This window comes from Gobius niger (genome assembly GCF_951799975.1).
Source record: "Gobius niger genome assembly, chromosome: 9".
Lineage (NCBI taxonomy): Eukaryota > Metazoa > Chordata > Actinopteri > Gobiiformes > Gobiidae > Gobius > Gobius niger.
The window spans coordinates 447,094-472,573 of NC_136860.1; the positions used below are offsets into that span (position 1 = coordinate 447,094).

At 50.9% G+C, this 25,480-nt stretch overlaps 2 protein-coding genes across 2 annotated transcripts in view; both read left to right on the forward strand.

Annotated features, from left to right (window-relative positions):
- LOC306968375 (titin-like) overlaps window positions 1–25,480 on the forward strand; it is a gene marked incomplete at its 3' end in the record, with an annotated part of 138,214 nt that overhangs the window by 57,949 nt on the left and 54,785 nt on the right. Inside the window, exons 40-41 of the mRNA XM_079563719.1 lie at window positions 3,024–3,071; window positions 9,771–10,049. Coding sequence (XP_079419845.1) covers window positions 3,024–3,071; window positions 9,771–10,049 — 327 coding nt within the window. The remainder of the gene's footprint in view (window positions 1–3,023; window positions 3,072–9,770; window positions 10,050–25,480) is intronic.
- LOC306968249 (titin-like) overlaps window positions 24,233–25,480 on the forward strand; it is a gene marked incomplete at both ends in the record, with an annotated part of 35,070 nt that continues 33,822 nt past the window's right edge. Inside the window, 2 exons of the mRNA XM_079563593.1 lie at window positions 24,233–24,302; window positions 24,643–24,936. Of these exons, the coding sequence (XP_079419719.1) occupies window positions 24,233–24,302; window positions 24,643–24,936 (364 nt within the window). The remainder of the gene's footprint in view (window positions 24,303–24,642; window positions 24,937–25,480) is intronic.

Below are 25,480 nucleotides of genomic sequence, written 5' to 3' on the forward strand. Positions count from 1 at the left end.
CTTTGACCTGAGCACTTATGAGTCAATGATTCAATTTCATTTTCGATATTTATCATTTTATCGTTTGTTTCTTGGGTCTCAGGTCTCAAGTGTTAAATGGAGCTTAAGGTCCAGAAGTCTCTCTCTGCCTGTCCGATATTCATTTATTTCTGTATTAGTGTTAGACGGTTACTTTCTACTACGAGATTAGCCTCTTTTCGCATTAGCCAGATTAGCTTTAGCTTAGCCAGTCGCCTACAGCATGGGCATGAAGCGGCTTAAGAACTGCCAGACTCGTTAGCCGCTAGTTAGCAACATTAGCCTGTATCCTGTAACCTCTGCAGACCCGGCTCTGATAAACCCAGCCCAGACTCGGGTTTCGGCCGTGTCGTGATGAAGCTCTTTCTCATGACTGAGGACACGCGTGTGGTATCGGGGCATCCCCACTTCAAACAGAGTCCTGTCCAACACCGATGCTACTGACGTGTTTAGATCTGACGGCTCATCTCCCTCAGTGCTGCCCCCTGGTGTTGCACCCTGTGTGTCCCTGTGTGGTTTGGTATTCTCCGCTGAAAGAGCCGCCTCTGGGCTCTTTATCTGTGGGAAATACTGGCTTTGTGTCTCCCCCTGGTGTCTCCCCCCTGTAATAACACCCAGTGTGTCTCCCCCCGGTGTCTCCCCTCTGTAATAACGCCCAGTGTGTCTCCCCCTGGTGTTGGCCTCCTGTGTGTGGGCCTTGCCGTGTCCCCCCCGGTGTCTCCCCCTGTAATAACGCCCTGTGTGTCTCCCCCCGGTGTCTCCCCCCTGTAATAACGCCCTGTGTGTCTCCCCCTGGTGTCTCCCCTCTGTAATAACGCCCAGTGTGTCTCCCCCTGGTGTCTCCCCCTGTAATAACGCCCAGTGTGTCTCCCCCTGGTGTCTCCCCTCTGTAATAACGCCCAGTGTGTCTCCCCCTGGTGTCTCCCCTCTGTAATAACGCCCAGTGTGTCTCCCCCTGGTGTCTCCCCTCTGTAATAACGCCCAGTGTGTCTCCCCCTGGTGTCTCCCCTCTGTAATAACACCCAGTGTGTCTCCCCCTGGTGTCTCCCCTCTGTAATAACACCCTGTGTGTCTCCCCCCGGTGTCTCCCCCTGGTGTCTCCCCCTGGTGTCCCCCCCTGGTGTTGGCCTCCTGTGCGTGGGCCTCGCCGTGTCTCCCCCTGGTGTCTCCCCCCAGTGTCTCCCCCCTGTAATAACACCCTGTGTGTCTCCCCCTGGTGTCTCCCCTCTGTAATAATGCCCTGTGTGTCTCCCCCTGGTGTTGGCCTCCTGTGTGTGGGCCTCGCCGTGTCTCCCCCGGTGTCTCCCCCCAGTGTCTCCCCCCTGTAATAACGCCCTGTCCGGCCCTGACTGACGTGTCCCTAACTCTATCCCTCTGTCCCAGATTTACCAGCGTCCCTTTCCGCCGATTCCCCCGTTTCTGTCCCCAAAGCGCCCCCGCCTCGCTGCCCTAAAGCCTCCTCCCCCGCCGGGGCCCCAGACCCCGAGGCCCTGGAGGAGGCCCTACAGATGGTGCTGGGCTTCCCCGACGGCGGGCCTCAGCGCGGGGCAGACTTTGTGCTGAAGCTGCCCCTGGAGCTGCGGACGTGGGGCTCGCTCCGGGGCCCGTACCGGGGCTCGCTCCGGGGGGCGCTCTTCCAGGGCGCTCCGGCCGCTTTCCTGCTGTGGTTTTACACTCGGCTCTCGCTGGACGACTTTTACTCTTTGACAAACCGGGCCCGAGAGACTAAAGCGGGGAAAGAATACCCGTGGCCTCCAGGTTGGGACCTGCATGTTCAGCTCGTTTTAGGAGCTTCTTCTTCTTTCACCTGCAGGGCGTTTGAAACAGTCACACGAGTTAGAGGCACTCGCCCTCACGCTATAGGAGCGCCGGGACACCCGCATGAGAGAACCCAGAGAGTACCCCCACGCAGCGAGAGGGCGGAGGCTTCTGCAGGGCGCTGGGGACTGCGGGGACTACGGGGACACGGGGAACACGGGGAACAAGGGGAACACGGGGACACGGGGAACACAGGGAACAAGGGGAACACGGGGACACGGGGAACACGGGGAACACGGGGAACACAGGGAACAAGGGGAACAAGGGGAACACGGGGACACGGGGAACACGGGGAACTATGAGGAACGACAGGGAACTACAGGGACTACAGGGAACTATGGGGATTCACAGGGAACTATGAGGAACTACAGGGAACAAGGGGAACACGGGGACACGGGGAACAAGGAAAACACAGGGAACTACAGGGATTACAGGGAACTATGAGGAACTACAGGGAACAAGGGGAACTACGGGGAACACGGGGAACTACGGGGAACACGGGGAACAAGGGGAACACGGGGAACTATGAGGAACGACAGGGAACTACAGGGACTACAGGGAACTATGGGGATTCACAGGGACTACAGGGAACACGGGGAATAAGGGGAAAACTGAGGAATAGGAAAAAAGTTTTTTTTTATTATTAAAAGTGATTAGCAATAGAAAATAATTTTAGTAAAATTGAAAAAAAATATATAATAAAATGGACAAAATATGTTAAAGAAAAATAAAAAAAATAGTTTTTTTTTATTACAAAAAAAATTGATAAAAATTGTGGTGGAAAAAAATGTGGAAAATATTTTTTCAACATTTTTTAAAAAATGGGCGAGAATGTGGAGACTGATAAAACAATAGTGATTTAACAAATACTGGATGTGCAGGATTTGTCCAGGTTAAAATGAATGAATTTCCAATAAGGCAAGAACTCTGGATATGAGACAAAAAAAGGCCAGAGAAAGAAAACCCCGTTCCCTCGGCTCCCCGGGTACCAGAGTCTAAACCAGGACTGATCTGAGTTCCTCCGTGGCCGTAGTCCCCGGTCTCAGCGTGTCCTGGGGAAGCGCCCGGCTCTTCGCGCTCGCTGTGGGTCACAGTTTATATGGAGCACGACTAACCCCGTCCTGCACCAGTATAAACGTGTCCTCTCCCCCCGCGGTGGTCCTAACGCTCTGCTCTGTGTTTTACAGTCACTGAGGTGGTGGGCCGGCCGTCGGCTCAGGCGGACGAGACCAAAGGTAAATCACACCACACTCTTTCATCCTGAAGTGAAGAAGAGCCAAACCTTCTGACCTGTCTGTGTTTCTGTCCTCACCTCACATCAATGACCTTTTTCCTCTTGGAGCAGGAGAGAAGATCCTGAAGTCTCTGTGGATTTGTGTTTCGTTTCTTTTGTGTGAATTAGAGAAACGCAGAGAGTCCACAGCCCCGCCCACTCCGGCTTCAGGAGGCCGTTAGACTTACATCTGATTGGTCTGGTAACAAAACAATGAAAGTATCGAAAGGAGGGATCGGAAATCGTCACGTCGAAAGGAGCCAGAGGAGGTGGCCAGGGCATCTGTTCCGGATACCTCCTGGTGGCCTCACGCAGGAGGTGTTCCGGGCATGTCCTATTGGGAGGAGGCCTCAAGGACACGCTGCATCTCTGCTGAGACGGCTGCCCCCACGACCCGGCCCCGGATAAAGAGGAAGAAAACGGATGGATGGGAAACAAATCTTCTTTCAGTTCCTGCTTTCGATACTTTCATTGATTTGTTCTAGACGGTTTCTTTAGAACTGGTTTGACGGCAGTAGTTTTCATTCCTCTTAGCGGTTTCCCCAAAGTCAGACAGTGACTTCCTGAACCGGAGCGTGCTGGGCTCTGGATCTCCTCCTTGTCTTGTCTTTGTCCCGTCTGTGTCTGACCCGCCTCTTGTCCCGTCAGCGCTCCTCGAGGCGTCCAAACCCGACCCTCCACCCAAACCCAAACGCCTCTCGTCCTCGTCTCTGGAGCGAAAGCGCGAGAAGCCGTGTTTCGTGTCCGAGCTGCGTCGCGCCGTTTCCGCGTCCGTCGGCGAGTCCTTCGCCTTCACCGTGCGCGTGTCCGGTTTCCCCAAACCCTCGGCGCGCTGGTCCCACGACGGCGCCGACATCACGGCGTCCGAGCGCTACGAGCTCAGGCACGAGAAGGAGGAGCTCTCCCTCGTGATCCGGGAGGTCCGAGAGGAGAGCGGGGGCGAGTACACCTGCACTGTGAGCAACCGATACGGGCAAGTCACCAGCAAGACCTACCTGAGCGTGGAGAAGGTTCATCCTCACGCGCCTCAGAAGGTGGAGCCGGCGCCTCAGACCGCGGAGCCGCCGCTTCGTACCGCGGAGCCGCCGCTTCGTACCGCGGAGCCGCCGCTTCGTACCGCGGAGCCGCCGCTTCGTACCGCGGAGCCGCCGCTCTTCACTCAGACTCTTCGTACCGCGGAGCCGCCGCTCTTCACTCAGACGCTTCGTACCGCGGAGCCGCCGCTTCGTACCGCGGAGACGCCGCTTCGTACCGCGGAGCCGCCGCTTCGTACCGCGGAGCCGCCGCTTCGTACCGCGGAGCCGCCGCTCTTCACTCAGACGCTTCGGAACGTGGAGGCGTGTGTGGGCGCGCGGGCCGTGTTCGCCTTCGTGGTCACGGGGAAGCCTCTGCCGGAGGTGTCGTGGTTCCGCGGCGCCGCCCGTCTGCAGCCCAGCGCTCTCCTCGCCCTCGTCTCCGACCCGGACGGCAGCGGTTTCCTGGACATCCTCAGCGTGAGGGCGGAGGACGGCGGCGTGTACGTGTGCCGCGCCGTGAACCCGGCGGGCGAGGCGTCGTGCAGCGCCGAGCTCCTGGTGAAGCCGGGGAAGAAGCGGAGTTTGCAGATCTCGCTTCAGTCGGAGAAGCTGGCGCCGAGGAGCTGCGAGCGCTCGGATCAGCTGATCTACACCATCAGCTCGGACGCGCGGCAGATCATCGCCAGCGAAGAGGCGGAGGCGCTGTGCGGCGTGGACGTGCTCGCCGCCACGCTGCACAGGGAGACGCTCACGCAGCAGGCGGCCGTGCTGCAGGCGCACGCCGTCCAGGAGCGAGTGTCCGCCTCACCGAGTCCACACACCGCCTTCGCCGTTCAGGGGAAGCAGCTGCGCCTCACGGCCTTCGCCTCAGCCATTCAGGAGCAGAGGAACATCCTGGAGCAGCACGAAGACCGGATCCTCAGCCCGGAGCTGGCGGAGGTCCGCTTCATCACAGAGGAACGGTCCAGGGTCATGTCGGCCACGTCTCAGGAGCTGCTGCCTCTGAGCTCGGTGAAGGCGGAGCTTCTCAGAGACGTCACGCCACAAACATGTAACGCCACGATGGAGACGCGGCGAGTGGTGAGCGCCTCACAGGTGGAGTCAGCGCTGCAGATCCAAGACGAGGCGCTCGGGCACGTCTGCCGCCCTGAAGAGGAGATCGGCTTCAGAGTCAGAGAGGGAGTGAAGATCCTGTACTCGGCTCAGACTGAGGAGCAGACGCCGCTCACGGAGAGTCACGTGATGAAGCTCCCGGACGCCGACCAAACCGCCACGCCCACCGCTCGGACAGAAGGCGGGAAAGTGGTGATCGCTCCGGTGAGTCAGAGCAAACTGCAGCTGCACAAAGAGACGCGGCTCCAGATGGAGAAGCCGGAGCCGGAGCAGGCCTCGCGAGGGAAGGACTTCCCCGTGAAGTCTGTCGCTAACGTGGACGAGCGGCTGCAGATACAGGCGGAGCAGCAGGGGGCGCTGCAGAGCCTGGAGTCAGGAGTGAGTCTGGAGGTTCAGAGAGAAGAGGAGCGCCTCCTGAAGCTCCAGGTCAGCAGCAGACAGGAGGTTTACGAAGCCGAGGGACGATTCAGCGTGGACAAACCCGAGTCCGAGCGAGCGCGGGCGAGGAAGAGTCCGCTCACGCTCCATACGGCGACGCACGACGACCAGCGAGCGCTCGTGTGCGAGACGTCCGCGGAGACCGGCGAGAAACCGAGCGAAGAGGCGGCGAGAGTCCGCAAAGAACCGCAGCCCAAGAAACACGTCCAGTGCAGCAGCTCCCCGGCCCTGTTCCCCAAAGAGGGCGAGCTGAGGGTGAGCCAACGGCACGAGTTCACGGCGAGCGCGAGGAAGGAACGGGCTCGCAGAAACGCGGCGCTCTCCGAGGAGCGGCGCCAGATCGTAGCCGAGCGCGAAGAGCAGCTGAAGGTCGACGTGGAGGGGGTGAAGTGCGACGTCAGAGCAGAAGCCGAGCCCGTCCACGTGCTTCCCGTGTCCGTGTCCGCCACGCCCATGTCCAAGGAGGCCCCGTTCAGCGCGGGCGCCAAGCAGCAGCGGGCGACGGTCCAGAAGGAGGAGCTGTGGAGCGTGTTCCAGCCGCTGAGCGTGACGGAGGTGAGGGCGTTAGAGGAGGGCCACACGGACCTCATCCACGCAGAGGAGGAGCTCAAACCTGTGGTCAAGACCGAGCCCAAAGTCCCCAAGAGAATGATCTTCATCGAGGAGAAGGCGGTGGCGACGGAGAGCTGCGCCGTCCTGGAGGCGGCGGAGCAGGACGTGGCGTCTCAGATCCAGGAGGGGCAGAACGTGAGGAGGTCCGTGCTTCTGGAGGAGCGCAGGGTCATGATGGGAGAGCGCTCGCAGGACATCGAGAAGCCTGAGGAGCAGAACGTGAGCGCGACGCGTCAGAGGAAGGACGCCATGTTCGTCCATGAGGCGCGTGACGCCGAGGCGCTGCCCAAGGAGCTGCGCTTCCTCGTGCAGATCCCCACACCCGGCACAGGGAGTGTGAAGCAGCAGCTGAAGGAGGCGCTGCAGTCGGCCGTGTCGCAGGAGCAGAGCGTGCTCCTCGCAGACGCCGTCCAGACGCTGAAGCCTGTGGAGATACACGTGGCGAGCGTGACCAGGCAGAACAAACACGCCGCCTTCTCGTACCTCGTCACCACGCCGGGGAACCCCATCGAGATCATGCTGAGCTTAGAGGGAGAGTACCCGCAGAAGGCCGAGCTGAAGGAGGAGCTCAGGGCGGCGCTTCACGCTCTGCTGCACCGCGACCAGCAGAGCCTGGCGTCCGAGGAGACGCAGGCGAGCAGGGGCGAGCTGCAGAGGGCGAGCGCCACGGAGGAGACGGCGAGGAACCAGCTGCAGGCCACGGTCGTGCAGAGGCTGACGGTCGGGGAGAGCGCGGGGGTGATACGGGGAGACGCTCTGCAGAGGGCGGGAGTCAAGACAGAAGCAGACGCGGCGTTTCAAACCGCGGCGTCGTTTCAAACCGCAGCGGCGTTTCAGACCGCAGCGTCGTTTCAAACCGCGGCGGCGTTTCAAACCGCGACATCATTTAAAACCAAAACGGCGTCATTTCAAACCGCGGCGGCGTTTCAGACTGTGGCGTCGCTACGAGAAGACTCTGCACAAAAGGGCGGAGTCAAGACAGAAACAGAGGCGTCGTTTAAAACCGTGACGTCGATACAAACCGCGACATCATTTAAAACCACAACGGCGTCGTTTCAAAGCGCGGTGCAAACGGAGCGGCGTGTTCAGGAGGTGGAGCAGTCCACCTCCGAGGCCGCCATCGTCAGCGCTGATGCTCCCGTGATCCTGGCGCCGCTGCAGGACGTGTTCGCGGAGGAGAACTCTGCGGCGTCGTTCTCGTGCGCGGTGACGAACGCCGTGAAGATCCGCTGGTTCGTAAACGGCGTGGCGGCGGCGTCGGGTCGAGAGTTCAGCTGCTCCAGAGACGGCGACGCGTGTCGGGTGGAGGTGAGGAAAGTGTCGCGGCGACGGCACGAAGGAGAGGTCCGGCTGGAGGCGGAGAACCAGCGCGGAGACAAGGCCTGGAGCAACGCCCGCCTGAGAGTGGTCCAACGAGGTCCATGAGTGGTCCCTGAACATCCTCCACCAGGGAGTCTGAGGGAAGCTCACACTGAGGGCAAAGCTTTAGCACAACGTTAGCACAAAGTTAACGCAACTTTAGCACAACTTTAGTACAACTTTAGCACAAAGTTAGCACAACGTTAGCACAACGTTAGCACAACGTTGGCACAAAGTTAGCACAACTTTAGCACAACGTTAGCACGACTTCAGCACGACTTTAGCACAACTTTAGCACAAAGTTAGCACAACATTAGCACGACTTTAGCACAACTTTTGCACAACGTTAGCACAAAGTTAGCACAAAGTTAGCACAACGTTAGCACGACTTTAGCACAACTTTTGCACAACGTTAGCACAACATTAGCACAACGTTAGCACAACTTTAGCACAACTTTAGCACAACGTTAGCACAAATTTAGCACAACTTTAGTACAAAGTTAGCACGACTTTAGCACAAAGTTAGCACAACGTTAGCACAACTTTAGCTCAACGTTAGCACAAAGTTAGCACAACTTTAGCACAACTTTAGCACAACGTTAGCACAAAGTTAGCACAACTTTAGTACAAAGTTAGCATGACTTTAGCACAACTTTAGCACAACTTTAGCACAACGTTAGCACAAAGTTAGCACAACGTTAGCACAAAGTTAGCACAACTTTAGCACAACTTTAGCACAGCTTTAGCACAGCTTTAGCACGACTTTAGCACAACTTTAGCACAGCTTTAGCATAACTTTAGCACGACTTTAGCAGAGCAATAAAGTAACAGAACAAGAGTATTCAGTATTCTGTTACTAAACACGATCACAAATTATTCTCCCCAACACTGAGAGTCACCTATTGTACATGTTTTAAGTTCAATCTTTCTTATATTTGATTCAAACTGGATTTAAATCTAGACACAGCTAAAAAAAAATAAAACGAACAATATCTGGGCGTTAACTCATTATGAACAGAGCCTGAGTTTAGATGTTCTCATAAAGAGTGGACAGTTTGAGTTTCCCACAGACTCCTCCACATCCCATCCACAGAAGCTCCTCCATGACCTCCTCCTCCATGACCTCCTCCTCCATGACCTCCTCCTCCATGACCTCCTCTCGATCACCGCTTCCTTCACTCGTTTCTTTCCTTTTGTCATTCCATCGTTTCCTTTCTAACCTCCACCGTTTCTGCCGTTTCATCACAAACTCTCTCCACAGTCACGTCCATCAGCGCCTGGTCTCACTGAGGAACCAGGAACTCGGTCAGAACCAGAAACGCCTGGAACAAACACTCTGAAGGGTCTGCAGATCAGTCATTGAGCAACCAAACAAACCTACTAAACCAGGTTTAAGTAAAGCCAAATAAAACCAGAGAACCTGAAGAACCAGCACATCTTTTAGTGCTAATATTTCCCCACATGACATTACAGAAGAACCTGATGTTGTGAAGATCTTCCACACATTAATGTCCAGACGTAGGTATCAGCAGAGTAAGGTTACAGTTCCTGGTTTAACGTTAGCACAACTTTAGCACGACTTTAGCACAACGTTAGCACAACTTTAGCACAACTTTAGCACAACTTTAGCACAAAGTTAGCACAACTTTAGTACAACTTTAGCACAAAGTTAGCACAACTTTAGTACAACTTTAGCACAAAGTTAGCACAACTTTAGTACAACTTTAGCACAACTTTAGCGCCATGTTAGCACAACTTTAGCACAAAGTTAGCACAACTTTAGCAGGACTTTAGCACAACTTTAGCACAGCGCTAGCATGACTTTAGCTCAACTTTAGCACAACTTTAGCACGTGAACCTGAAGAACCAGCACATCTTTCAGTGCTAATATTTCCCCACATGACATTACAGAAGAACCTGATGTTGTGAAGATCTTCCACACATTATGGTCCACACGTAGGTATCAGCAGAGAAAGGTTAAAGTTCCTGGTTCGACTGAGCTCCTGGTTTCTTCTTCTTCCTCCTGAACATTCCTCCTCCTCCTCCTCATTCTCCTCCTCCTCACCCCTCCCTCCTCTTTGACTCCTCCCCCTGACCCTCCTCCTCTTCGTCTCCGCCCACAGTGCGCCCCGTGTTCCGCCAGCGCATCGCCGCCGTGGAGATCAACCTCGGCGCCGCGGCCAAGTTCGAGTGCGAGACGGAGGCGGCGCCCAACGTGACCTTCAAGTGGCTGAAGGACGGGAAGCCGCTGAAGGAGAGCGAGCGCCTGCGCATCATCAGCCGCGTTAGCTCCTCCTCCCTGGAGCTGCTGGCGCCCAACAAGGACGACGGCGGGGAGTACACGTGCAGAGCCACCAACGCGCACGGCTTCGACGAGTGCTCCGCCCCCCTGCACATCACCGGTGAGGGACACGCCCACACGCGCCCCCGCACCAATCACACCTCACCACCACACGGGCCTTCGCTGACGGGTAGATTTGAGTAAAGCTGATGTCGGTTAATGTGGAGACACAGGTCGGTTTGGTTCTTTCTAACGTGATGACCTTCATGTGAGCAGAGAAGTCTTTTTGTATGAGCTTAGGAACAATCAGATGTTTGTCAAGATGAAGTTTCAGATGTTTGTAGTAAAGTATGAGTTTTGTCGGTCGAGGAGCTCTTCTTCTGACGTTTGTGCTGAAGATCTGAGGCTGTGGTTAAAATGACTGAAGGATATTTGGCCTTAAAGCAGCACTAAGTAACTTTCTCACCTCAATAAATCCTTCCCGTCGTCCCTCTGGGGGTAATACAGGTGTTAATGGGACTGGGGGGTCTTTCATCGCCCCCTGGTGTCTCTAGACAGAAAATTGCAACTTTCCTGCAATACACACTAATGGAGTCAGGAAGTAGAAGCTAACAGGCTAACAGGCTAGCGCTGCTTAAACAGTGTTTACAGCTAAGTCTGAGTCTCATTGTGTAAGTGCATGAAGAACATCCCTCTTTGTCTTTCCTGTCAGTGTAGGATTTACTCTCACGGACGATTAATGAGTAAAAAACAAACATGTACAACAGCTGCAGTGGCGCTTACGGCCTCTGGGGGCAGGAGTTACTTAGTTCTGCTTTAAGTGAGACAGATGTTTCTAAGTGCAACGACTGGACCTGATCAAACCAAGAGCAAATCTACTTCAGGAAACTGGTACAGATGGGTTTAGTTTGTGCTTGTTTTGAAGCTCAGGTGTTTGTGGAGATGTTTAATTTAAGATGTTCTCCTTAAGTGTCTGAAGCTGAAGGTTGGTTTGAAGATGATGAATTGTTTGTGCAGCCCAGCTGTTTCTTGGGGTTTTCAGAGACGTCTTGAAGCTGGTTAGCTGAGATGCTTGGAGCTGGTTCTGCTGAGATGTTTGAAGCTGTTGTGCTGAGATGTTTGGAGCTTGCTCTGCTGAGATATTTAGAGCTTGCTCTGCTGGGATGTTGCTCTGTTTGAGCCGCTGCTGCGCCTCGCCCTCGCCTTCGCCTTCGCCTCTAACCCTCCTCTCTCTCTCTCTGACCCGTAGAAAAGTCGGCTCCGGTCTTTGTGTCTAAGCCGGACAGCCCTCTGACCGTGTTTGTGGGCAAAAGGGCGGAGTTTGTGTGTGAGGTCAGAGGCTCGGTCCCTCTGACGGCTCTGTGGCTCAAAGACGAGGCGCCCGTGGCGTCCGGCGGCTCGTTCGAGAACAATCGAGCCGCCCTGGTGGTGCCCTCGGTCACGGCGGCCCACGCCGGGCTGTACGTGTGTAGAGCCAATAACGCCCTGGGGCAGTCTGAGTGCGAGCTGCGGCTCTGCGCCGTGGATGCCCCGCGCTTTGAGGCGCCGCTGCCCGAGGCGGCGGCGGCCGTGGTGGGCGCCGCGCTGCACCTGGAGTGCACGGTGGACGAGGAGCGCGGAGTCAGTGTGACCTGGAGCCGGGACGGGAGGAAAGTCCACCAGAGTCCGGACTGTAAACTGTCCTTCGAGAGGAAGAAGGTCACACTGGACATCCTCAAAGCGGCGCTCAAAGACTGCGGCGTCTACACGGTCACGGTCAGCAACGAGGCCGGCAGCGCCACCTGCTGCACCAGCGTCAAAGTGCAAGGTAAGAGCTGTCTGCTTCAGTCTGAGCCGCCGCCGCTGCTGCTTCATGGATGTTCATGTTCCTCTGAGCGGATTCTCATGTTTCTCATGTTTCATGTTTTTACTGTTTCATGTTTCTCTCTTTAAACCTTCTTCTTATTCTTCATCACATGTTTCTGAGTCTTCATCACATGTTTCTGAGTCTTTATCACATGTTTCTGAGTCTTTATCACATGTTTCTGAGTCTTTATCCTCCTGCTGTAAACCTCTCCGCCCTCAGTCGGGTCGAGAGTCTTCACTTTAGTCTCTTTTTACATATTTAGTATTTTATAGAAAACCATATATCCATTTATTTGCTGCTGTTTTTACTTTGCGTCTCCTCTTTGTAGTTTCTTTACTTTAGTTTTGTCTCAATTTCCTCCAAACGCTGGAAAAAAAAGTCTCTTTTCTTTCACAGAAATGACTTGAAAGAGCTTCATTTCCCGGAGTTTGAGCTGATTTTCAGTAGTTTTGGACTTGAAGGAACAGGAAGGTTTTTGTGTCAATAACAGTGATGGATTTGAAACGAACAGATCCCAAAGAGCCGTTCAAAAGACTGGCTCTTCTTAAATGCAAACGTTTTTTTTTATGAGAAATGAGTAATAATGTTAATAATAAAAGCAAAATCTATATATATTATTAAATTGAACAAAAAATGTAAAAATATTTGGAAAAAATGAAGAAAAAATTGATTAAAAAAAAATAAATGAAAAATTGAAAAATTAAAGAAATTGAAAAATTGAACAAATGTAGCAACATTTAAAAAAAGTGGAGAAAATTTAAATATATATTTTTTTTTAAGAAAAAGGAAAAATAAAATTCTGGTTCCTTATGGAGCCTCACATCACGTCTCAAAATCAGCTCTAATCGCCTTCATTGAAGCTCATTTGAAGTCGTTTCTCAGGATCAGAGCCGGTTTTTCCAGCTCCTCTTTGTAAACGTAGTATTTCCTGCTAAACTTGATTTTTCTTCAAGTTTTGCTTTTTCTCATTTGCTCCAAAGCTTTGTCTGACCTCTCGCTCCTCACTCAGGTAGCGTGTTCCTCGCTCATGTTGCGTGTTCCTCGCTCATGTCGCGTGTTCCTCACTCTGCCGTTGCGTGTTCCTCACTCTGCCGTTGCGTGTTCCTCACTCTGCCGTTGCGTGTTCCTCACTCTGCCGTTGCGTGTCTCAGAGCCTCCGGAGTTTGTGAAGCGGCTGGAGAGCGCCCTCGTGTGGAAACAGGGCGGTACAGCGCGGCTGCAGTGCGCGGTGAAGGGCTCCCCCGAGCTGCGCGTCGTCTGGTTCTGTAACGACTCGGAGCTCACGCCGAGCGGCCGCTTCGGCGCCGCCTTTAAGGACGGCCTCGCCACGCTGGAGATCCAGCAGGTGGCGCTGTCAGACGCCGGAAACTACAGCTGTGAGGTCCTGAACGACAGCGGCTCCGACATCTGCAGCGCCAGAGTCAGCGTCAAAGGTAGAAGAAAGAAACAGAAACTTTAGCAGAAAACTGTGGGTCTTTAGGAACAAACTGTAGGTCTTTAGGAAGAACAAACTGTAGGACTTTAGGAAGAACAAACTGTGGGTCTTTAGGAAGAACAAACTGTAGGTCTTTAGGAAGAACAAACTGTGGGTCTTTAGGAACAAACTGTAGGTCTTTAAGAACAAACTGTAGGTCTTTAGGAAGAACAAACTGTGGGTCTTTAAGAAGAACAAACTGTGGGTCTTTAGGAAGAACAAACTGTAGGTCTTTAAGAACAAACTGTAGGTCTTTAGGAACAAACTGTAGGTCTTTAAGAACAAACTGTAGGTCTTTAGGAAGAACAAACTGTAGGTCTTTAGGAAGAACAAACTGTAGGTCTTTAGGAAGAACAAACTGTGGGTCTTTAAGAAGAACAAACTGTAGGTCTTTAGGAAGAACAAACTGTAGGTCTTTAAGAAGAACAAACTGTAGGTCTTTAGGAAGAACAAACTGTAGGTCTTTAAGAACAAACTGTAGGTCTTTAGGAACAAACTGTAGGTCTTTAAGAACAAACTGTAGGTCTTTAGGAAGAACAAACTGTAGGTCTTTAGGAAGAACAAACTGTAGGTCTTTAGGAAGAACAAACTGTGGGTCTTTAGGAAGAACAAACTGTAGGTCTTTAGGAAGAACAAACTGTAGGTCTTTAAGAAGAACAAACTGTAGGTCTTTAGGAAGAACAAACTGTGGGTCTTTAAGAAGAACAAACTGTAGGTCTTTAGGAAGAACAAACTGTAGGTCTTTAGGAAGAACAAACTGTAGGCCTTTAGGAAGAACAAACTGTAGGGCTTTAGGAACAAACTGTAGGTCTTTAAGAAGAACAAACTGTAGGTCTTTAGGAAGAACAAACTGTAGGTCTTTAAGAACAAACTGTAGGACTTTAGGAAGAACAAACTGTAGGCCTTTAGGAAGAACAAACTGTAGGTCTTTAGGAAGAACAAACTGTGGGTCTTTAGGAAGAACAAACTGTGGGTCTTTAGGAGGAACAAACTGTAGGTCTTTAGGAAGAACAAACTGTAGGACTTTAGGAGGAACAAACTGTAGGTCTTTAGGAAGAACAAACTGTAGGTCTTTAAGAACAAACTGTAGATCTTTAGGAGGAACAAACTGTAGGTCTTTAGGAAGAACAAACTGTAGGACTTTAGGAACAAACTGTAGGTCTTTAAGAAGAAAAAACTGTAGGTCTTTAAGAAGAACAAACTGTAGGTCTTTAGGAAGAACAAACTGTGGGACTTTAGGAAGAACAAACTGTAGGTCTTTAGGAAGAAGAAACTGTAGGTCTTTAGGAAGAACAAACTGTGGGTCTTTAGGAACAAACTGTAGGACTTTAGGAAGAACAAACTGTAGGTCTTTAGGAACAAACTGTAGGTCTTTAGGAAGAACAAACTGTGGGTCTTTAGGAACAAACTGTAGGACTTTAGGAAGAACAAACTGTAGGTCTTTAGGAACAAACTGTAGGACTTTAGGAAGAACAAACTGTAGGTCTTTAGGAAGAACAAACTGTGGGTCTTTAGGAACAAACTGTAGGTCTTTAGGAACAAACTGTAGGTCTTTAGGAAGAACAAACTGTAGTTCTTTAGGAAGAACAAACTGTAGGTCTTTAAGAACAAACTGTAGGACTTTAGGAACAAACTGTGGGTCTTTAGGAACAAACTGTAGGACTTTAGGAACAAACTGTAGGTCTTTAGGAACAAACTGTAGGTCTTTAGGAACAAACTGTGGGTCTTTAGGAACAAACTGTAGGACTTTAGGAACAAACTGTGGGTCTTTAGGAACAAACTGTGGGTCTTTAGGAACAAACTGTAGGTCTTTAGGAACAAACTGTAGGATTTTTGTAACAAACTGTGGGTCTTTAGGAACAAACTGTGGGTCTTTAGGAACAAACTGTGGGTCTTTAGGAACAAACTGTAGGACTTTTGTAACAAACTGTGGGTCTTTAGGAACAAACTGTGGGTCTTTAGGAACAAACTGTAGGACTTTAGGAAGAACAAACTGTAGGTCTTTAGGAAGAACAAACTGTAGGTCTTTAAGAAGAACAAACTGTAGGTCTTTAAGAAGAACAAACTGTAGGTCTTTAGGAACAAACTGTAGGTCTTTAAGAAGAACAAACTGTAGGACTTTAGGAAGAACAAACTGTAGGTCTTTAGGAAGAACAAACTGTAGGTCTTTAGGAAGAACAAACTGTAGGTCTTTAGGAAGAACAAACTGTAGGTCTTTAGGAGGATCAAACTGTAGGACTTTAAGAAGAACAAACTGTAGGTCTATAGGAACAAACTGTAGGTCTTTAAGAAGAACAAACTGTAGGTCTTTAGGAAGAACAAACTGTAGGTCTTTAAGAAGAACAAACTGTAGGTCTTTAGGAAGAACAAACTGTAGGTCTTTAAGAAGAACAAACTGTAGGTCTTTAGGAAGAACAAACTGTAGGACTTTAGGAAGAACAAACTGTAGGTCTTTAGGAAGAACAAACTGTAGGACTTTAAGAAGAACAAACTGTAGGTCTTTAGGAAGAACAAACTGTAGGACTTTAGGAAGAACAAACTGTAGGTCTTTAGGAAGAACAAACTGTAGGTCTTTAGGAAGAACAAACTGTAGGTCTTTAAGAAGAACAAACTGTAGGTCTTTAAGAAGAACAAACTGTAGGACTTTAGGAAGAACAAACTGTAGGTCTTTAGGAAGAACAAACTAGGTCTTTAGGAAGAACAAACTGTAGGTCTTTAGGAACAAACTGTAGGTCTTTAAGAAGAACAAACTGTAGGTCTTTAAGAAGAACAAACTGTAGGTCTTTAAGAAGAACAAACTGTAGGTCTTTAAGAACAAACTGTAGGACTTTAAGAAGAACAAACTGTAGGTCTTTAGGAAGAACAAACTGTAGGTCTTTAGGAAGAACAAACTAGGTCTTTAGGAAGAACAAACTGTAGGTCTTTAGGAACAAATTGTAGGTCTTTAGGAGGAACAAACTGTAGGTCTTTAGGAAGAACAAACTGTAGGACTTTAGGAAGAACAAACTGTAGGTCTTTAGGAACAAACTGTAGGTCTTTAAGAAGAACAAACTGTAGGTCTTTAGGAACAAACTGTAGGTCTTTAAGAAGAACAAACTGTAGGTCTTTAGGAAGAACAAACTGTAGGACTTTAGGAAGAACAAACTGTAGGTCTTTAAGAAGAACAAACTGTAGGACTTTAGGAAGAACAAACTGTAGGTCTTTAGGAAGAACAAACTGTAGGTCTTTAGGAGGATCAAACTGTAGGACTTTAAGAAGAACAAACTGTAGGTCTATAGGAACAAACTGTAGGTCTTTAAGAAGAACAAACTGTAGGTCTTTAAGAAGAACAAACTGTAGGACTTTAGGAAGAACACACTGTAGGTCTTTAGGAAGAACAAACTGTAGGTCTTTAGGAGGATCAAACTGTAGGACTTTAGGAACAAACTGTAGGTCTTTAGGAAGAACAAACTCTAGGTCTTTAGGAGGATCAAACTGTAGGACTTTAGGAACAAACTGTAGGTCTTTAGGAAGAACAAACTGTAGGTCTTTAAGAAGAACAAACTGTAGGTCTTTAGGAAGAACAAACTGTAGGACTTTAGGAAGAAAATCCTGGCCTGGACTGGGCTGAGACAACAGATTTCGAGCTCCCGCCTCGTCCTGAGCGTTGGGTTAAACCGGTTCAGTCGAGTCGGAGTTAAAGTGTTTTTCCTTTAAGAAACTCCGACTCTCCAGAGTGAACCTGATGTGAAGGATCTCATTGGTCAGCGGGTCTGGACCTTTGGTTTAGTGTTTCACCCACAGGAACAAAGAGAGCGGAATGTTGAAAATACAATGATACATGAATGAAGTAAAAGCACAAACTGATTTTAGTCTCTTCTTTTCATTTTAGTCGACAAAAATATCTGGACATTTTAGGCACAGTTTTAGTTTCTTTCCCTCACATTTGAGTTATTTGAAAATAACCCAGTCCAGTCGCAGCTCTCGTGTTCCTAAAGACCTGCTGTGGTGATGGTCCAGTCTTAGTCCTGACTCCATGTTAGTCCCGGTCTTGGTCTGAGTCCAGTCACAGCCCGGTCCTCTAAATGACCCGGTCAGAGTCCATAGTCCTAGTCTTGGTTTTCATCCTGACAACCCAGTCTTAGTCTCAGTCCAGTCGTAGGTCTAGTCCTCTTTATGACCCAGTCTTAGTCTCAGTCCAGTCGTAGGTCTAGTCCTCTGTATGACCCAGTCTTAGTCTCAGTCCAGTCGTAGGTCTAGTCCTCTGTATGACCCAGTCTTAGTCTCAGTCCAGTCGTAGGTCTAGTCCTCTGTATGACCCAGTCTTAGTCTCAGTCCAGTCGTAGGTCTAGTCCTCTGTATGACCCAGTCTTAGTCTCAGTCCAGTCGTAGGTCTAGTCCTCTGTATGACCCAGTCTTAGCCCCAGTCCAGTCGTAGGTCTAGTCCTCTGTATGACCCAGTCTTAGTCTCAGTCCAGTCGTAGGTCTAGTCCTCTGTATGACCCAGTCTTAGTCTCAGTCCAGTCGTAGGTCTAGTCCTCTGTATGACCCAGTCTTAGTCTCAGTCCAGTCGTAGGTCTAGTCCTCTGTATGACCCAGTCTTAGTCTCAGTCCAGTCGTAGGTCTAGTCCTCTGTATGACCCAGTCTTAGTCTCAGTCCAGTCGTAGGTCTAGTCCTCTGTATGACCCAGTCTTAGCCCCAGTCCAGTCGTAGGTCTAGTCCTCTGTATGACCCAGTCTTAGTCTCAGTCCAGTCATAGGTCTAGTCCTCTGTATGACCCAGTCTTAGCCCCAGTCCAGTCTTAGCCCCAGTCCAGTCGTAGGTCTAGTCCTCTGTATGACCCAGTCTTAGCCCCAGTCCAGTCGTAGGTCTAGTCCTCTTTATGACCCAGTCTTAGTCTCAGTCCAGTCGTAGGTCTAGTCCTCTGTATGACCCAGTCTTAGTCTCAGTCCAGTCGTAGGTCTAGTCTTCTGTATGACCCAGTCTTAGTCTCAGTCCAGTCGTAGGTCTAGTCTTCTGTATGACCCAGTCTTAGTCTCAGTCCAGTCGTAGGTCTAGTCCTCTGTATGACCCAGTCTTAGTCTCAGTCCAGTCGTAGGTCTAGTCCTCTTCATGACCCAGTCTTAGCCCCAGTCCAGTCGTAGGTCTCGTCCTCTGTATGACCCGGTCGTAGTCTCGATCTTCCTAACGTTGGCTGTGTTGCTCAGAGCCCCCGGCCCTGCAGCGCCCCCTGCAGCCCGTGGAGGCGGTGCGCGGCTCCGTGGCCCTCCTGGAGTGCGAGGTTTCGGGCTCGCCGCCCTTCGAAGTGTCCTGGAGGCGGGACAAAAAGCGTTTGGCGGCGGATCAGAAGTTCCGCTCGGTCACGCTGGGCTCTCAGTCGTCCCTGGAGATCCACGGCTTCGAGAGCGCAGACGTGGGCGAGTATGAGGTGGTCCTGTCCAACGAAGTGGGATCCGTCACCAGCAAAGCAGTGACCAAACTGAAAGGTCAGACTAACGGGAGAGCGGCTTTAACGGAGGACGAGGAGCAGAGTCGTTCAGACGGTTCTCTTAGACTTTAGAACAAGAGTCTAAAGGCTCGTTATCGTTAGAGACTTTAGAACAAGAGTCTAAAGGCTCGTTATCGTTAGAGACTTTAGAACAAGAGTCTAAAGGCTCGTTATCGTTAGAGACTTTAGAACAAGAGTCTAAAGGCTCGTTATCATTAGAGACTTTAGAACAAGAGTCTAAAGGCTCGTTATCATTAGAGACTTTAGAACAAGAGTCTAAAGGCTCGTTATCATTAGAGACTTTAGAACAAGAGTCTAAAGGCTCGTTATCATTAGAGACTTTAGAACAAGAGTCTAAAGGCTCGTTATCATTAGAGACTTTAGAACAAGAGAAACCTTGGAGAGATTTGGAAAACCATCTGTAAAGAGAAGAGTCAGGGAGAGACTTCCTTCAGCTGATCTTTACTCCAGGCGTGTCGTTTACAAAGGCCGTGAACGATCACAGACTGACCACGTGTCAGAGGAAATGCAGCTGATGTTTGTGCCTGCAGAGACATCAAAGTGTTTCACGTCAGGAACCGGTCGTTCCTCAGCCTCAGAGACTCGAGAGGGAAGTGTCTCTCCCAAAGATCAGGTGTGACGGCTCATTTCCTCTGGATCTGAGTGAAACAAGTTTGAATCGTCCTCTCCTTCACAGATAATCAAGAACACGTATGTTTAGGGTCAGGGTTCATCTCACTGGGACTTTATGTTTAAACAAGAGTCTAAATAAAACAGGGCCAAAAAGTCTTCAGGTTAAATCGTCGCGTCTGCTTCTCCTTGGCTTTAGACCTGGTCCAGTCTGTGATCATGTCCAGGTTTAGACTCTTGGTTTAGTTTGGACCTTGATTATAGTCTCTGCTTTAGTCTGGTTTACGTCTTGGTTTAGTCCAGATTCCGTCTGTGATATTGTCCAAGTTCAGACCTGGTTTAAGTAAAAGTAGTCTGTGGCTGCGTTAAATATAAAACCCACAGAATCTCGTCCTCCTCGTCCTCCTCGTCCTCCTCCTCGTCCTCCGTTAAACCTTCAGTCTTCTCCGTGGCTCCCAAACCCGCGCTGACCTGGTGTGTGTCGACCTCAGAGCCTCCCATGTTCGCCAAGCGGCCGGAGAGCGTGACCGCGGTGATGGGCACGGCGGTGAAGCTTCAGGCCACCATCAAAGGCTCCGCCCCCATCGCGGTGAAGTGGCTGCGAGACTCGGAGCTGCTGCGGGAAGACGGCGCCAAACGCAGCATGAGCTTGGAGAACAACGTGGCCGTCATCGCGTTCTCCGCCGTGGAGCTGAAACACGCCGGGAAGTACAGCTGCGTCGCCGAGAACGAGGCGGGCCAGGCCAAGTGCGACGCCACCGTCACCGTGCAAGGTCAGGATGAAGGACGCGGAGAGACGCCAGGCTGCGCTGGTCACATGTCTGAGGAAACCCTTACCAAAACCTCTCGCGTTCCGTCTGATTCGAACCTTTAATCCGTCGCCAGAGCGTTTTCAGGTGTTTGTTCTTCTGATAAACGAGTTCAGCCACGATCAAAGCGCTCGGACACTTTAGACTTTACTGTTTCCTTCATGTTTAGAATGGGCTGAGTTCCTGAAGTTTGGAGCTTTTATAACCTCTTCTTTCTGCCTCTCCATATGTTTGAGAACTTTAGAAGCATGTTCTGTTTGGCTGAAATACAGCATCAGTGTAGTAAAGTATCAGGACTGAACTTCAGTCTTGACAACTTATCATCCAGGTGAGCTGCACCTTAGTCTAGTTTAGTTTAGTTTATTGAAAGGACAATGTTAGAAAGATGCTGCACCAGATTTAGTGCTGTTTCCATCGTAGCCCTGCACCATTAAAATCACATAACAACAGACAGTTTACAAATACAAAGTGCAGTTGGCATGTCACACGAGTGCTGTTGGAGCTCGTATAAAGCCTTGTTAAAACGTGGGCGACTCCTGCTGTATAAGTGTTAGGTCCACATTCTGAGCTGAGCCTTACAGACTCCACCAGTGTTTTAGGAAAAGCCCCATGAAACACTTTACAAACATATGACACTGAACTACTGAGGCTTGACCCTTGACCCCTGAAGCAGAAACATGTGACATAGCGGTTTATGAAGGTTCCGGTTCAGAAAAGTGACTCATTATAATCTCTGTTTGAATTTACAACTCGACACTTTGATCGTGGCCGACTCGAAGCCTGGTTCACTCGGGAAGATCTTTGAATCTTTAAAAACCTGAGACACGGCGGTAAAAACAGTTTTGCTCGAACAGCGTGTGATGGAGACACAACATCAACACGTCACCATTTCACTCTGGAACATCCTCAGGTCAAACCTCTGGAGCTCAAACATCCCCAGGTCAAACCTCTGGAGTTTGTTTCTTTCTGGTGCAGGAATATCTGTTCGGATTATCTTAAGAGCGTTGTCCTTAACTCATTGACTGCCAATAACGTCAATTGGGTTTTTCAATGGGAACAGCTGTCTGGTGTTAAAATAAGTCGTGCTTCCTAATGCTGCCATCTAGTGACTCAATAATAGAACTGCACTAAGTGGCAGCGTTGCTCTTTCCTTTTCTCAGCTTTTTGGTCAGAAAACAGTATTTTGGTGATTTCACCTATTTTCCACGGACGACTACATAAGAATGGAAAGAGGTACAGGAAGAAGAGAGTCTAATGTTTCTTGTGGTGATTGTGCTGATTTGAAAATGGCCGGCAGTCAATGAGTTAAGATGGTCAGAAGGGGAGGATCATCCTGCCGTGTGAACCAGGCTTCACAAACATCTGTTGAAGCCGAGACAGAACCTCTGTTTTGTTGGAGAAACGTCCGTATCTCTTGACGAGGTCGTTTCTGAAAGAGCGAAATCTAAACTCCGTGTCTCTGTTCCGCGGTCGTATCAGCGCAGCCTCGGCTCCTCCTCCTCAGTCGCTCCTCTGGCTCCTCCCCCTAACCCCCCCTGTCCCGCTCAGAACCCGCCCGCGTGGTGGAGTGCCCCGCCTCCATCAGCGTGACGTCGGGCGACACGTGCGCTCTGCAGTGCACCGTGAGCGGCAGCCCCGAACTCATGACCAAGTGGCTGAAAAACGGGAAAGAGGTTTCCCAGAGCCGCAAGTACAAGCCCAGTCTCCGCGGCAACGTGGCCACGCTGAAGATCGTCAACGCCGACACGAGCGACAGCGCCCAGTACAGCCTGGAGGTCTGGAACCAAGTGGGCAAGGACGGAGGCAGCTGCTCGGTCACCGTCAGCGGTCAGTTACAGCCGCTGTATACCTGCAATATAACCCACTATATACCTGCTCTATACCGGCTATATACCCGCTATATAACCCCCTTTACACCCGCTCTATACCGGCTATATACCCGCTATATAACCCCCTTTATACCCGCTATATACCCGCTCTATAACCGCTCTATACCCGCTATATACCCGCTCTATACCCGCTATATAACCCCCTTTACACCCGCTATATACCTGCCATATAACCCTCTTTATACCCGCTATATACCGGCTATATACCCGCTATATACCTGCTATATACCTGCTATATACCTGCTATATACCCGCTCTATACCGGCTATATACCCGCTATATAACCCCCTTTACACCCGCTATATACCCGCTCTATACCGGCTATATACCCGCTATATAACCCCCTTTATACCCGCTCTATACCGGCTATATATAACCCCCTTTATACCCGCTATATACCTGCTATATACCCACTATATACCCGCTCTATACCGGCTATATATAACCCCCTTTATACCCGCTATATACCTGCTATATAACCCCCTTTATACCCGCTATTATACCAGCTCCCTTCAGCGTGTTTGAGCGCCTCCTCTCTCCTCAGACCGCGCCGTCCCCCCCTCCTTCACTAAGCTGCTTTATCCCCTCTCTAGCGCCCCGTGCCGCTCCTCTCTAGCGCCCCCTGCCGCTCCTCTTTATCCCCTCTTTAGCGCCCCCTGCCGCTCCTCTTTAGCCCCTCTCTAGTGCCCCCTGCCGCTCCTCTTTTGCCCCTCTCTAGTGCCCCCTGCCGCTCCTCTTTAGCCCCTCTCTAGTGCCCCCTGCCGCTCCTCTTTGGCCCCTCTCTAGTGCCCCCTGCCGCTCCTCTTTTGCCCCTCTCTAGTGCCCCCTGCCGCTCCTCTTTGGCCCCTCTCTAGCGCCCCCTGCCGCTCCTCTTTAGCCCCTCTCTAGCGCCCCCTGCCGCTCCTCTCTAGCGCCCCCTGCCGCTCCTCTCTGGCCCGTGTTTGAGCGCCTCCTCTCTCCTCAGACCGCGCCGTCCCCCCCTCCTTCACGAAGCCGCTGCAGCGCGTGGCTCAGGCCCTAGGTGGCGCTGCGGTGCTGGAGTGCCGCGTGGCCGGCTCGCAGCCTCTCACCGTGTCCTGGTTCAGAGGCGGGAGCGAGATCACGGCGCGAGAGCGATTCTCTCTGGACTTCAGCGAGAACACGGCCGTGCTGAGGATCGACGGCCTGACCCACGCAGACGCCGGAGAGTTCACCTGCAGAGCCCAGAACGAGTCCGGGAGCGAGGAGACCAGGGGGGAGCTCTGTGTCACAGGTGCATCATGGGAGGGGGGCAGTGTGGGCTCACGGGGAGACAACAGGGAACAGGGGAACAAACAGGGAACCCGATGTTCTTACTCCGCTCTGGACACGAGGCTCTCAAGCTCCATCACGGTGTCTTCAAATCGCTCGACACGATGAGATCCGTCCTCCAGGAGAAACATCTGTCACGCGAGGCAGCGACACAGATTATAAAGAAAACAAAGACGAGCTTTTATTTTGAAACTCCTCAGAGAGCGTCCTCTCTCTGCAGAAGAGAGTTCCCCGGATTACTCACCGTCTGAATGTTTCTCCCACACGTCCTTTAATCTTCAGACCTTCAGACCAGGACACAGGGAGAGCTTCATCCTCACGTGGAGATCTGTGTCTTAAGGCTCATTTATGCTCAAGGTCGACCCCAAACCAGGCGGGGCGCGTGCTGTGTGAAAGTAATCTGATTACTGATTACTCCTTTGCTAAGTACCTTTGTTACTTTACTGATTACTTGATTTTAAAAGTAAGTTAGATTACAAGTTACTTTATCAGTTACATTCACAGAATATGTTTCTGTGAATGTAAAGCTCAGAAGAGTGTTTCCATCTGAAATAAGTTTCTTTACTCAGGAAAATGACACAACAGTAACTTTGATCCGGTTACTAGTTACTGTAGTCACATGACGGTGATCTCTGGTCTAAAAAGCCTCAGACTCTGATCCAGTTTTCTGCAGTCATCGCATCATGAGCCTGTTTTGTTTCTCAGCGTGTGGGGTTTAGATTTGGCTACAGCTTTAATCACCGATCATCATCAATTACAAGGTCCACAGCGGAACGATCCATCACCGCTGCTTTAGTGTTAGTCTCCAGTGTTTGTCTCTTACTGTTTAGCTTCTCGCACCACAGCGCCCCCTGGTGGTCACGTTGTGTAAATGCAGTGCCGATGCTGTGGGAGGTAAATGAGCCTTAAGGTGCAGCTCCACTTCTTTGCTCCGTGTCCAGAGTCGGGCTTCGAACGGAACCCTCAGAGTAAAGCACATGCACGAGTCGTAGTTAACGAGTCGTAGTTAACGAGTCGTAGTTAACGTATCGTGGTTAGTGAGCCGTAGTTAGTGAGTCGTAGTTAAGGAGTCGTAGTTAGTGAGTCGTGGTTAACGTATCGTGGTTAACGTATCGTAGTTAGTGAGTCGTAGTTAGTGAGTCGTGGTTAGTGAGTCGTGGTTAACGTATCGTGGTTAGTGAGCCGTAGTTAGTGAGTCGTGGTTAGTGAGTCGTGGTTAACCTCCCGTGAGCCCAGACCTGGTTGTTGTAGTAAAACTCTCTTGTTGCTCCTCGTCTTCCCCAAACTCACTGCTGTGTCCCGTGTCAGAGCCGCCCGTCTTCACGCTGACCCCTGACCCTCAGCTCAGCGCTAAGTCCGGCTCAGACGTCCTCCTGCGGGCCGAGTTCTGCGGCTCCGCCCCCCTGGTGGTCAGGTGGTTCCGGGAGCAGCGGGAGTTGTTCCCCGGAGCTAAAGTCTCGATCCGCGGGGAGGCGGGCGGAGACCGGCCCTGGTCCAGTCTGGAGCTCCACGGCGTGCGGCCGGCGGACTCCGCCTCCTACACCTGTCAGGTGTCCAACGAGGGCGGGAAGGGGCTGTGTAGCTCCGCCCTCAGTGTCCAAGGTGTGTGCGGCTCCTCTGTAGTCCTAGTCCTGCTGGAGACCTGTTATAGTCCAGGGTTAGTCCTGCTGTAGACCTGTTATAGTCCAGTCCTGCTGTAGACCTGTTATAGTCCAGGCCTAGTCCTGCTGTAGACCTGTTATAGTCCAGTCCTGCTGTAGACCTGTTATAGTCCAGGCCTAGTCCTGCTGTAGACCTGTTATAGTCCAGTCCTAGTCCTGCTGTAGACCTGTTATAGTCCAGGCCTAGTCCTGCTGTAGACCTGTTATAGTCCTAGTGCTACTGTAGACCTGTTATAGTCCTAGTGCTGCTGTAGACCTGTTATAGTCCTAGTCCTGCTGTAGACCTGTTATAGTCCTAGTGCTGCTGTAGACCTGTTATAGTCCAGGCCTAGTCCTGCTGTAGACCTGTTATAGTCCTAGTGCTACTGTAGACCTGTTATAGTCCTAGTCCTGCTGTAGACCTGTTATAGTCCTAGTGCTACTGTAGACCTGTTATAGTCCTAGTGCTGCTGTAGACCTGTTATAGTCCAGGCCTAGTCCTGCTG